Raw genomic sequence first — 12,345 nt, 5'->3', positions numbered from 1 at the left:
TATTTAAGAGTTGATATTTGTGTCCCAAATTTAGCTTTTAAAACTGTCGGAACATGATCTAACCGCCTAGTATTTCAGAATGTCTTGAAAAGTTTATTCACACCTGTGACTTGCATGATTATGTAGATTTCTATCATATTCCCTCTTAGATGTCAACTTTCCATTTTGAAGTATCTAAAAGTAATAAGGTTTCTCCCCTGTAGAAGTGCTCTGTCTCTCCGGTGATTTCCAGTGTCCTTCTCTGAAGCTTTTGCAACCTTAGTATCACTTTATCACTGAGGATTGGCAACCAGACTAAACATAGGTCCCCATGTTTTCAGATACGCTAGCGTTGTTAAAACAGGAATAGAATTACCCTGTTTCATTTCCCATGTCCTTCCTACAAGGGTTCAAACTTCATTTTAGCCTTCGTGGGTAGTAATAGCATGCCATCTCCAATCTGTAGTCTATCTCAGATACTTTTTCTGAGACGTGTTCAGTGTTCATTATCTTCTATGAGATGATTTTTCTTATTTTCCTTATTGTTTTGTCAATACCTTCTTTAAAACTTCTGCCTACTCGCAGAGCCTGATGATATCCCGCAGTTGATCTAATCCACTTTTTTATTTACACTAGGCGAGATGCTAGATGCTTCTATATGTCTGGAGATTTCACCATGAGTTCTTATTTATACAATCATAGATACCCAGCATTTAAATGATTCAGTGCCAAACATATTCACTTCACTGTGCATATTTTAATGAAATCATACAGCTATGCATAATCGATGCAATCTTTCGTCCCTTATTTTCTCCAGTAAATAGACTGAAACATTTTCTTTCAATTCCATAGAGTCACTTTAGAAAACTACTTATACTTTTGATGTATTTAAAATTTTTGGAAGAAGTAACTGTGATCTCCCTGATCCACCTGATTATTTATGTGACTTATTATATGTGTTCTGCAGGCCACACACACCTCAGCTAACTAAGTATGTGGTTATGGTCAAATGCAATGGCTTCTCTTCCCCCCGCTGCACTGGAAATTTGCTTATTACCCCCTTGGACTATAGAAAGCCTTCTTAAAGTATTCTCGGGAATTCCCTATGCAAATTACATTTTAAACTAATAAGTTTTTGACTGCCTATTGTAAGAGGTGCAGTGGTGGACCTGTTGAATAACAGGTGTATGTACGCAGAGTACACAACATAGTGTAGGAGACAGACATAGGAAGAGGCCATTAGAAGACCAGAGGTCCAAGATTGTTAAGACCAAAAATGTCCCAATTCTTATAAGAAAGCATCCCATGTTTATTTTACAATAACAAAAGAAAAGTGCAAAGCCAAAAGTCAAAAGTTTAAAATTGAAGTTTCTTTTAGAAACAAAAATTAGTATTTACTTTCATTGTATGGCATGTGTAGGTCCTTGCACTCCCCTTATGGGTACCAGTGAGGGCAGAGAGCCAGTGGTTCATGACCGCTGGCTCCTGTAAATATGCTGGACTCCATAAGCCCCTGCCTGGACTACCTTTAAGGTTTTCTCACCACCTAGGAATGTTCCCCCCGTACAAATAGCCTCGGCTAAGCTGACCCCAAGTTCCAGGTTTACTGGGAGTGTCTGGCCTCCTTTGTGGTGATATAATAAGCCCAAAGCTCACATACCACCCTGCCCTTTTATGATAGTCCTAGACTCTGAATCAAAGAATGCTAGAGCCAGAAAATAACATCTTCTCCAAGCTCCTCATTTTCTAGAAAAGGAAACTGAGTTATCATTGTGCTATCTGCCCCAGCCACATAGCTCCGAGGATTAGAAATCAGTCCAAGATAAGGAAAAGATATTCCTGGTATTCATTCGTGATAACTTTGAAGTAAATATTGGCAATGAAATGCAACAGCAGATGTGAACAGGGGAAAATTATCTTACTCATGAGATGTTTTTTTTCCCTTACCCAGCTTGTTATAAGAAGGCAGTACCCCCAATAATTTTTTTTCTGTGTATACCAACAGAAGGTAGACCCTGGTAATAGTGATTGAAAAATATAGATAATAGAATCTGTGACCATTTTTCATCTAGACCAACCTCAGTAGGTTAATACCATGTAACGGGATCACCAGCTCAGTTAATCCTCGGTGGCCTGTCATGGTTCAGCCACTGCTCTTGACTCAGTCATGGACCACGTTCCCTGTTCGGTTTTACGCACCAGCAAAAAATACCAGGCACATGTTCGGTTTTTCCTCTCTTGTCTCCAGCTACCCTTTCCTCTGCCTTTTAGGGTGAAAAATCTCAGCTGTACTTAAATTGACTGCTGACGTCTTTTGGTCTAGAAATGACCTCCAGAAAAAATCACAATAGAGAGCTATGCCTATATAAATAGGAAGGCTGTGATTTTGTACGGAAGCCAATTCTAAACTTGGATCCTTACAAGATGAAAACATGAGCCAGCTACCAGCTGACCCTAAGGCACATACACTATTTATTTCTGAGGATGGAGGAGACAGACTCTCTGGTCACCGGCCGCGATTGAGCTTTCTGGCTGCAACGTTGTTTATTGCTATCATCGACAGGCGATTCTACGTTGGATTGATTTGTATCAATAGATATTTCAAATGGGCTCTCATGTTTTAAAGACAGGGCTCAGTTTCTATTCTGTTTCCTACTAGGAAAGGCAATTTAACACGTTTTTACTTTCTGTGTCACTCAGATAGTTAAATACTCAGCTGGCAGCAGCCGAGTTTCCACTTTAAAAATAGAAAAGCTCCTGCCTTTCTGACCCAGTCCTACCCCTACCTGTCCTGCTCCCGTGTTTCTGAATAGAGTTCAATGTGGAGGCCACCCTCCAGTCAGCACACAGGAATCTCTGTGAAAGCCCAAAGGGAAGGGAAAAAGTAGTTAGAAATCCAGCCGCTGACCTTTCTGTTCTGGCTGGAGCCCTTGCACTGGGACATCTGGTTGTCTGGGCAGAAGCGTCGTCCCACTATGCCCACAGACCGTTCTGTTGAAGGGAACCGCATTAAGCAGACCCTCCCGAAAAGAAGGCTAGCGAGCGTAGAAGGATGCTCTTCTAAGCGGAAAGCTAGCTGGGGTATTCTGACCAGTCAAGGTTAGTAGAGCAGCCATGGCAAGTCTGTTGGTGTCCTGAAATAAACGATATTGACCTGTTCTTGCAAATACTAACTTGAAGCTGTGGGTGCTTTCCAGAACGCGGACTCTGACATGTAAACGTACGGCATGGCAGAGGGCTGCACTGTATCTTCACCTTGTAGCGTGTGGGAAATGCACGCGTGGACTCTTCCTTATGACTGTGCAGTAATCGCTCCGGGTTGTTTACCTTTCCGGTTCAGCAGGTGTTTGTTTCTAAGTTGATGTGGGAACAAGGAAAGCTGCTATTAAGCAGGAAAAGACTGTTGCCAAGCAACTAAATCTGGAAATTTCGAATCATTTATATTGAACCATAAAGTAGGAGGGTGACGTAGGCAAGAAAATGAATAGAACCACTTCCTTAAAGTGCCGTGGAGCGAAGCTTTTAATTTTAATACTAGAAAAATAGGAAAGCTATCGAGGAGATGAGCACAGTACCAAAAAGCAGCTGTGTAAGGAGATTCTTTTTTGAAAGAATAAGTGTCAACTTTTGTAGAACATCAATATGGTCGATGATAGACTTAAAAGTTGGAAATACAGGTTTAGACATAAAAGTGACCCCCTACTCCCCACGGTGTAAGAGCTGTATTTACTAGATAATGGTTGGGGCCTGATGAATATTACTTAGAAATTGTTACAAATTTAGAAAACATGCAAAACAAATTTTTAAGTAGGATAAAACACTATCATTTCTTTAAAAGACTGAGAAAGCAACCTGATTCTTCCCCTCACCCCTGACCCCAAAGTACGTTTCCTTTTAATTTCTCTTTAACATTAAGATTGTCAATAAAGATTAAGAACAAATTAGCTTGGTTGAGAATATGCTCATATTAAAAGATTTTTTTTCCTTAGTTAAAAAAAAAAGAACAAATTAGCATAGATAAAAAGCAGGTGACTACAAAGACAAGTTAATGGCTCAACAAGTGTTTATTGAGTACTTACTATGTTCTGGGCACTGTGCCGGCTGCAGGGAAGCAGTAATAAATAGTCTCAGCATTCTCAGACTCTTTAAAGATCCAGGAGGAATGCAGGCAATTATCGTAGAACAAAGATTATTCTGGCATTTCCTACCTGAAGAGTCAGTTATCTAAATACATGCTTGACCAGAGCAACAGAGTTGGATACGGTGGTAAAAAATTTAACATTAAGTAAACTCATTCACCTGGATGAGCCTCACACATCTTCACTGAAGATAGACTCCAGAAGAAGTTGAAAATAAGCTTTAAAATTATGTTAAAAATCTAATTTTATGTAAAGGAGGTGTAGTTTTACACAATCCTCTTTGACACAGCTTAAATATATTGAAAATAGAACAAAAAAAGAAATGGTCCATGGTTCAATTAAAAAAAAAGGAGGGCTTCCCTGGTGGCGCAGTGGTTGAGAGTCCGCCTGCCGACGCAGGGGACGCGGGTTCGCGCCCCGGTCCGGGAAGATCCCACGTGCCGCGGAGCGGCTGGGCCCGTGAGCCGTGGCCGCTGGGCCTGCGCGTCCGGAGCCTGTGCTCCGCAACGGGAGGGGCCGCAGCAGTGAGAGGCCCGCATACCGCAAAAAAATAATAATAATTAAAAAAAAAAAAAAAAGAGACACCATCTTCAAGCCACTTCTCCTATTTGGACTTAATCAGCCCCTGGAAGCTGGGCAGGAAAAACAAGAACCACAGCACAGATACACCTCAACAAGTTACTCTGCGATGTGCAAAAGAGGATTGAGTTGGGGGGAAGAGGACAGAAAAAGGAAGGAAAAGCAATTGTTTGGGGGAACATGCACAACCGTCCAGTTTAGCTGAAATGAGGGCGTGTGAAGGTCAGCGGTAGAACAGAAAACAGAGGGGAAGATCTAATGCATACTGTAGGTAACCTTTAATTGCAGGGTCAGCATGTTAGACTACATCCAGTGGGGGACAGGGGGCAGCAACGTTTTTGAGCCTGAGAACGACAAGATTCCAGAGGGGTTTTCAGGGCGGCCACGGGCTGCTGTGAAGACGGAGCACGTGTGCCCAGAGCAGGGGGCTGAGCTGCCCCAGGAGACGGGCGCCTTTTTCAATCTCCCAAAAGGCACTCCATGGGCCAGCTAGCCAGAGCTCTAGGTGCTTTTGGAAGTTTAACTCTGTGGCAGCATTCAGGCAGGATTGGTGAGATAGAGACTGGTGTCAGGAAAACCATCTGGGAGGGTAGAGTCCAAACTGAATTCAGGAGGACGCAGACCATACTTCATTCGTCTCTGTGTATCTCCAGCGTCCAGAAGGGTCAAAATTGCCTGGTAGAGAGGTCACCATTTAATGAATGAATAAATGGTGGATGAATGTGAGGCACAAGATTATTGCTCAAGGAAGTACTCTCAGGGCCCATTGATGGGGCCAGCGAGAGGCCTGGCACAGTCTAAGAACCAGTGAATCCAGGAGTCAGAGCACCCCAGCTCTAAAGGGCCTCTACGACTCACGTGACTCTGCACGTTCATCCATCGATAGATGTCATTGACGTGGTAGGTACTGGGGATACGGCAGTGAGCAAACTGCAGCAAGTCCCGATTTCTAAGATCTGGTAATAAGTGCTATGAAGAAAGACACAGCAGGGAAACGAGACAGAAAGAGTGCTGGAGAGGGGTCGGGGAGGACCTTCTCATAGTCAAGGAAGGGCTGTCCCATGAGGCGCTGCCAATGGAGAACCGCAGTCAGCGATCAGCCGTGTGTGTATCTCCGAAAGATGCCCCGCGGGCAGAGTCGACAGAAGCACAGATGGTCTGTTTGTCCTGCTGAACTAGGACCACAGATACCGAGGATGTGTGGACACACCCTCGTAGGTCATAAGTTCCTTGGAGTTTACTCTGGGTGAGAAAGGAAGCCATCGGAGTCTTTCTGCCTTTACAAGGATCCTTGTATTAAGGACAGACTGTTGGAAGCGCATGGGTGGAACCACACAGACCAGTCAGGAGGCTTTTGCAGTAAGTCAGGCGAGGGTTATGGTGGCTCGGACTAGGGGAGTAGCAGCGGAGGCTATGAGATAATAGTCGAAGCTGGGTTATATTTGAATGGTCAAGGCAAAGGCACTTATTGGTGTTTGCCTGTGGGGTGTGAGAAATAGAGACAAATTCAGGATTACACAAAGGCTTTTGGTCTTGAAGTACCTGGATGATGGAGTTGCCAGTTACTGATAGGGAGGAGATTTGGAAGGAGCCCAGCCAGAGTTCAGTCTGGGGCATGTTAAGTTGCATTGTCTATTTAGATGTCTAAGCGGAGAAGTTGAAGAGCCAGCCGGAAGTACACGTCTTGAATTTAGAGGAGAGAGCTGGTCTGGAGATACAAATTTGGGATGGTCACCATGTAGATAATATTTTTATCCGTGGGACTAGAAGAGATCCCCCCAAGAGTGAGTGTAGATTGATGCAAGGACTGAGCTTGGAATGGGGGTCCGTGAAAAATAAAAGACTACAAAGAAGTACCTCGTTTAATAATAACTGCCTCCCTGCAGAAAAGCACAGGAAATAGTCAATACTTATGAAGTTCCCCTGAAAACGGTTATACTTAAATTGAAGACCATATTATTAGTGCCAGGTGACAGGAGGAAAGCTAACACTGTTTAAAGCAATCGAGAAGCAATTTAAACAGCTAACACTGTTTAAAGCAGTTCTCTCTCTCTTTTTTTTTTTTTTTTTTTTTTTGCGGTACGCGGGCCTCTCACTGCTGTGGCCTCTCCCGTTGCGGAGCACAGGCTCCGGACGCGCAGGCTCAGCGGCCACGGCTCACGGGCCCAGCCGCTCCGCGGCATGTGGGATCCTCCCGGACCGGGGCACGAACCCGTGTCCCCTGCATCGGCAGGCGGGCCCTCAACCACTGCGCCACCAGGGAAGCCCCGCAGTTCTCTCTTTTTGAGAGAAAGGTGATGAATTTGCTTTTAGAAATGTCTTGAGATGCCAGCAAAATATCTATGTGAATGTCCAGAAGTCAATTTTGTAATGTGTCACTGAAATTTGTAGGGGAGTCCAGGTAAGAGCTGTAGTTTGGAGAGCTATCCCTATGCATGTGATAATTGTCTCTGAATTTTGACCATTTCCTATCCATTTGTATCTCCTACAGATATGTGTAAGAGGAATAAGATGAGCTAAAGCTTTGTTATCTTAAATAAGGTAAATTACTCTATCTCCTGTTGAGAAGATGTAGTAAAAAAAGCTCATGGGACAGATATACGGAGGTACCTGTTTAATGTAGAATTAGGTTTGTCACATTTCAAATGTGTTTAGTACAAATGTGCTAAGTACTTTCATGTTCATTACAACCCTATGATGGAGATAGAATTATCCTTCCCTTTATGGTTGAGAAAACTGAGGTTCAAAAGGTGGAATAACTACCAAAGCCCCCATAACTAGTGTCTGTGCTGAACTCTGAGCTCAGGTCTCTGTGATGAGGCCGAGCAGGCCGCGTCCGCGGCACCGGTGGTCACTAAGGCTTAACTGGGATGACGGAGTTATCCCTCCCAAGAGCAGCACGAGCTTTTAAAAAGCGTCCTAGATAGTCTTTCTCTCTTGATTTTGGATATTCATGGGGGAAACCACTATCTTCACTTTGTTGAAAATTTGGTCTTTTTGCTTGAGATAAACCACAGCGATGTTTTCACTTACCTGTGTTTTTGTCCTGTTCGGGCCCATACCCTGTCTTCTTATAAGATAAGGAGGGCTTGGGGCTTCCCTGGTGGCGCAGTGGTTGCGCGTCCGCCTGCCGATGCAGGGGAACCGGGTTCGCGCCCCGGTCCGGGAGGATCCCACATGCCGCGGAGCGGCTGGGCCCGTGAGCCATGGCCGTTGAGCCTGCGCGTCCGGAGCCTGTGCTCCGCAACGGGAGAGGCCACAGCAGAGGGAGGCCCGCGTACCCAAAAAAAAAAAAAAAAAAAAAAAAAAAAGAGAAGGAGGGCTCCTAGACCGCGAGCAGGAAATCAGTGAGAGTAAGTGGCACATCCGTGCAAGTCAGTACATATCCCTGGAGTTCCCAAGGCACAGCTCGCTCTGGCGGTTTCAGATCCGGACTAGCGCTGTTCTTAGGAAATGAAAGACAAGCACATGTTCTGAGAATGGAAAGACAAGGACGGTCTCAATCTCTGAAGAGACTGGTTTTGGCAAAATGTTACTTCCCCACTAATCAACCACGTCCTCCAGGATTTATGTGGCTCTATTAACCTGCTAAACAGAAAAGTACACAGTAAGGGTCAGTAAATCCCTGGTGATTTTAAAAGTATTTTATAAACTTGTGAATAGGAATGGGTCAGATGTTGTTGAACCTGAAGCTTGGCCACATCTTTGGATCTTCTTTAAGATAAATAACGTGAAACTGCATACAGAGTCTTAGAAAATGGCCGTGAAAGTGATGGGTTCCGAACTTCACGGTAAATCCAGGTCCATCATGAGGAGGCTTGCTGATTTGAGATCGACAATCTGTCAAGTGTATTAGCGTTTTGCCCTGTGATTCCTATGTGAAGATGGCGTTGCTCTTCACCTCTCCTGTAATCCCCTATTTGAGATAACTGTCCTGACTTTCCTGTTTGGGACCACTGAGGAGAACTGGGTGTGACCCAGACCCAGAGTGCCATCTGCACCGCTGCTAAGTCTGCTTTCCTGAGAGTCTTGCTTCCACTTCTGCAGATGGGACGAGGATGGGGAGAAGGCAAAGGCTTTCTGAAAACGAAAATGGTTTCATCATAGCCCTGAGCAGAGATCTAAGTGTAATGTTTTTATTTCATTGCACAGCACATACTGTAAGGAGAAAACAAAATGAGTTAGGAACAGCCATGAGAAAAGGCAATTTTGAAAAGAAATCAGATTTTTCAAAAGCTGTTTTTCTTTTTGGAGGTGAAGGGTCATGTTACAAGGAGCTTAGAGCTCCCTAAAATGGCCCAACAGGGCTAGCACCTGGCAAGTGATTTTTGTTGTTGTTGTTAATGCTGATCAAAACAAGACATGAGTTGGATTTACCTCAACAGTGGCTGGCTTGAAGTGCCGTGGGGAGATGGCGATTTAGGTACGGTACAGACCCCCAGCACTCTGTAAACACCTAAGAACGGAAATGTTTTGCTCTGGTAAGACGCTGTTTACAGAACAGGGCAGGCTCTCTCCCTGTAAATGATATACCAGATGCCTGGGAGCCGGTGTTGTTTCTAAATATAGGCGGTCACCTCCACTGTTGCTGCAGTGAGACGGTAACCGTAGACATTAGATTAGCTGGTGGAAGTTACAGATATTTTGTAAAACAATTTTCACACTGAATGATTTATCCTAAGGAGTTGAACTGAACATTTTTAAAACATCTTAGATACCCAATTTAAAGTCTAACAAGATTGTAGAGTTAAAAAGTTGCTGCAAATGAAGATGTTTATCTTCTGTTTGGTCTTGAGAAAGCTTATAAATCCTTCTACTCTAAAGCATATCTGCGTTGAAAGGTAAGATAGTTAATATTGAACACATGTGAATGGAAATTTGCAGTTGCTAAATTTCAGATATTGAAAGGGAGAAACAGGGAGGGGTGAAGATTTAGTTCAGGGCGGGCGCCGGAGCATGATGTATCCTCTGATTCTCACGCGTTACCAGATTAATTATAGAAATTCATCTGAGGAATTATAAGGAAGAAAATGAGAGGGGGGTGCTTGGGAGTTAAGCAAGCAGAATTCAAAACAAAAACTTTTTTTTTTTTCATTGACCTCAAGCATGTGCTATAAATTACTCCTTTTATGGACTGACGTGACTTTATTTCTTATAGCTTACTTAGGGAAGAAGAATACAGCAGCAGTGTTGACTGTTGACTTAAAAACATTTATAAATCATTCAATCGCTTTATACGGTTTATTTAATTGAGCTGCTAGCACTGAAAATCATTTGGGTCGATAGATGCTGGTATCTATGGCTTGAGTTTCCCTAATTTGGGAGGAAAAAGGATTGTTCCTTAAAATTCATATTAAAATGTCCCCTGTTAATCAGTTCGTATTTGACGAAGAATGCTAGGTATTATCTGTGCATTTACACGGCGGGCAGGCACTTAGCATGCTCATTGCTAATCTGCTCTCAGCCCTGTCTCACAGGCAGTGTTTCTCCTGTTTTATGAGCAGTCTGACTCGCAGACAGGTTAGGTACTTCCCGAAGACCACCGCCCCAAGCTGGGCTGCAAGGCCAGGCCTTGCCGGCCCCTCGGTCCTTTTCCTCCGTGAACTTCTGGGCTCCAGCCCGCACCTGGCTTCTCACTTCCTTCTGGTTTCCATGTCCTTCTCCTCCTCCTCTGCTCCTGCCTACCTCCTTCTTTAAGGCACAACAGGCAACAGGGGTCCTGTTGCAGGCAGGTGAGCAGAGCTGAGTTCATCCCAGGAAGTAACAGGGCGGTGGCTCTTAGAAGCCTGGTCCGTGCCTTATGGGCCAAGGGAGCCCTCATCCAGCACTATGTATTCTCGGGGCTTCTCTCACTGACCACCACCCGCCCTCTCCTGCAGGTTGTGTGACACTTAACTCCTTGTTCATGCCAGTGAGGTCATATGAAGAGAGATAATAGCAAATGCACCTACAAAAGTCTGGCTTCAGTTTTTTTTCTTCCACTATAAGGGACTTAAGTCTTGGTGATCAAGAAGATGACACAGAGCGGGGACAGAAAGCTATGTGACAGTCTTGGGGGAGGGCCCGGCTTGTGACGGGATGGTAGATTCAGCGACTACTTTGCATTTCTTTATTTTGGCCCTGGAGTGGCCTGGTTTCTAAATGGCCCTTTTCCTGCTTTTCTCTCTCTTTTGAACATCTGCAGGCAATGCTGAAACGGTTCAGAAGGCTAATGCAATCGTTTTGGTGGAAAAATTGTATGCAAAACAGGAATATCTAGTACCCTCAGCTGCAAATATTGTTAGTTTTGCTGCCCCTTCAATGTCTCCATAATGTACTAGAAAGAAATAAGTCCAAAATGAATCCAAATGGCCATTTCTATAGGCTTTTCCCAGTCCCAGCATCTGGTTAATTGCTACATTAGCCAGTGACAACGGAAGAATAGGCGGTGATAACAGATCGGCGTCGTACAGTTCAGCATACAGCTCTCAGAGGTAAAGTAAGGATAATGAAATTTGTAAACCCATCATACAGGAGGGAGCACATGATCATTATAAATATTATAAATGAATATTTAACTTCAAACATATTTAAGCGTTGATTACGTAAAACCTTATTAATTTACTACTGCTCTGCTGACTAAACTGAATATAGAGGTTTCATACACGCAGTCTGTTTGGAAAGTTAACATTATAATTTTCTTACTTAAATAGTCGCAATGAAAACTGATACATGTTCCGAAGTCCTCTAGAGTTTCACACTGCAATCAAGTTGTTTAATGATAAAACAAACAGATGTGTATGATTCTTAAAGCATTCAATATTATCTTCGTAGGTGGAACCTGAAACACAGCTGTTCCCCAAAAGAATATTATTTATGATGGTGCCTTTTGCATTTTATTTAGTGAGGACATAATGTTTCAATTTCTTATCAATTATTATTTTGCCGCCAAATTTTGTCCTATCAACAGATATTTACCGGGGTGCATTAATTCAATTCTGCTTTTAATAAAGTACAGGAGTTGCCTACTGGAAAGAAATAATACACAAAAAACGAGTAACAGTGACTCTTTGTTCAGTTGAGAATTCTACGATCTGGATGTTGGCTTTATTAACCTTCTGGATAAGCAGGAAATACCGCTTGATGGAAAGGCAGAACAACGGCAGTGCCGTGTAACGAGGGCCATCAGCTCCGGACTTGGACTCTGTGACTCGTTTTAAAGGTTTTCACTTCTTCTACAGCTCTCATTTCCTCAACTTTAAAACAGAAATATTAATTATTTATTAATACATTATTATTGATTAATGTACCTCAAAGAGCTGTGAGAACTAAATGAGGTTCATACACACTGCTTAGACCAGCGTCATGCACGTAGTAAACGCTATTCAACATGCGCTGTGATTTCCGTCACTCGAAAATCAGCCGTAAGGAAAAGAAGGATTCGTAGTTTCAATAATACCCCATAATATCATTGGATATAAAAAGACTGAAGGGGCTTCCCTGGTGGCGCGGTGGTTGCGCGTCCGCCTGCCGATGCGGGGAACCGGGTTCGCGCCCCGGTCCGGGAGGATCCCACGTGCCGCGGAGGGGCTGGGCCCGTGAGCCATGGCCTCTGGGCCTGCGCGTCCGGGGCCTGTGCTCCGCAACGGGAGAGGCCACAGCAGAGGGA

General features: G+C 43.8%; 1 protein-coding gene across 2 annotated transcripts in view; it reads left to right on the top strand.

Annotated features, from left to right (window-relative positions):
• Positions 1-12,345, top strand: part of ASB5 (ankyrin repeat and SOCS box containing 5) — a 50,643-nt gene that overhangs the window by 26,981 nt on the left and 11,317 nt on the right. The window contains exon 1 of one of the 2 annotated variants that reach the window (XM_055080838.1): positions 8,972-9,120. The exons of the other annotated variant lie outside the window; for it this stretch is intronic. Within the exon in view, the coding sequence (XP_054936813.1) occupies positions 9,060-9,120 (61 nt within the window). The 5' untranslated portion in view covers positions 8,972-9,059. Of the gene's footprint in view, positions 1-8,971; positions 9,121-12,345 lie in introns of those variants that run through there. 2 annotated transcript variants of the gene reach the window in all.

This window comes from Physeter macrocephalus, chromosome 20 (genome assembly GCF_002837175.3).
Source record: "Physeter macrocephalus isolate SW-GA chromosome 20, ASM283717v5, whole genome shotgun sequence".
NCBI lineage: Eukaryota > Metazoa > Chordata > Mammalia > Artiodactyla > Physeteridae > Physeter > Physeter macrocephalus.
The sequence above is the reverse complement of the archived record's forward strand: the minus strand, read 5'-3'. Positions and strand labels throughout refer to the sequence as shown.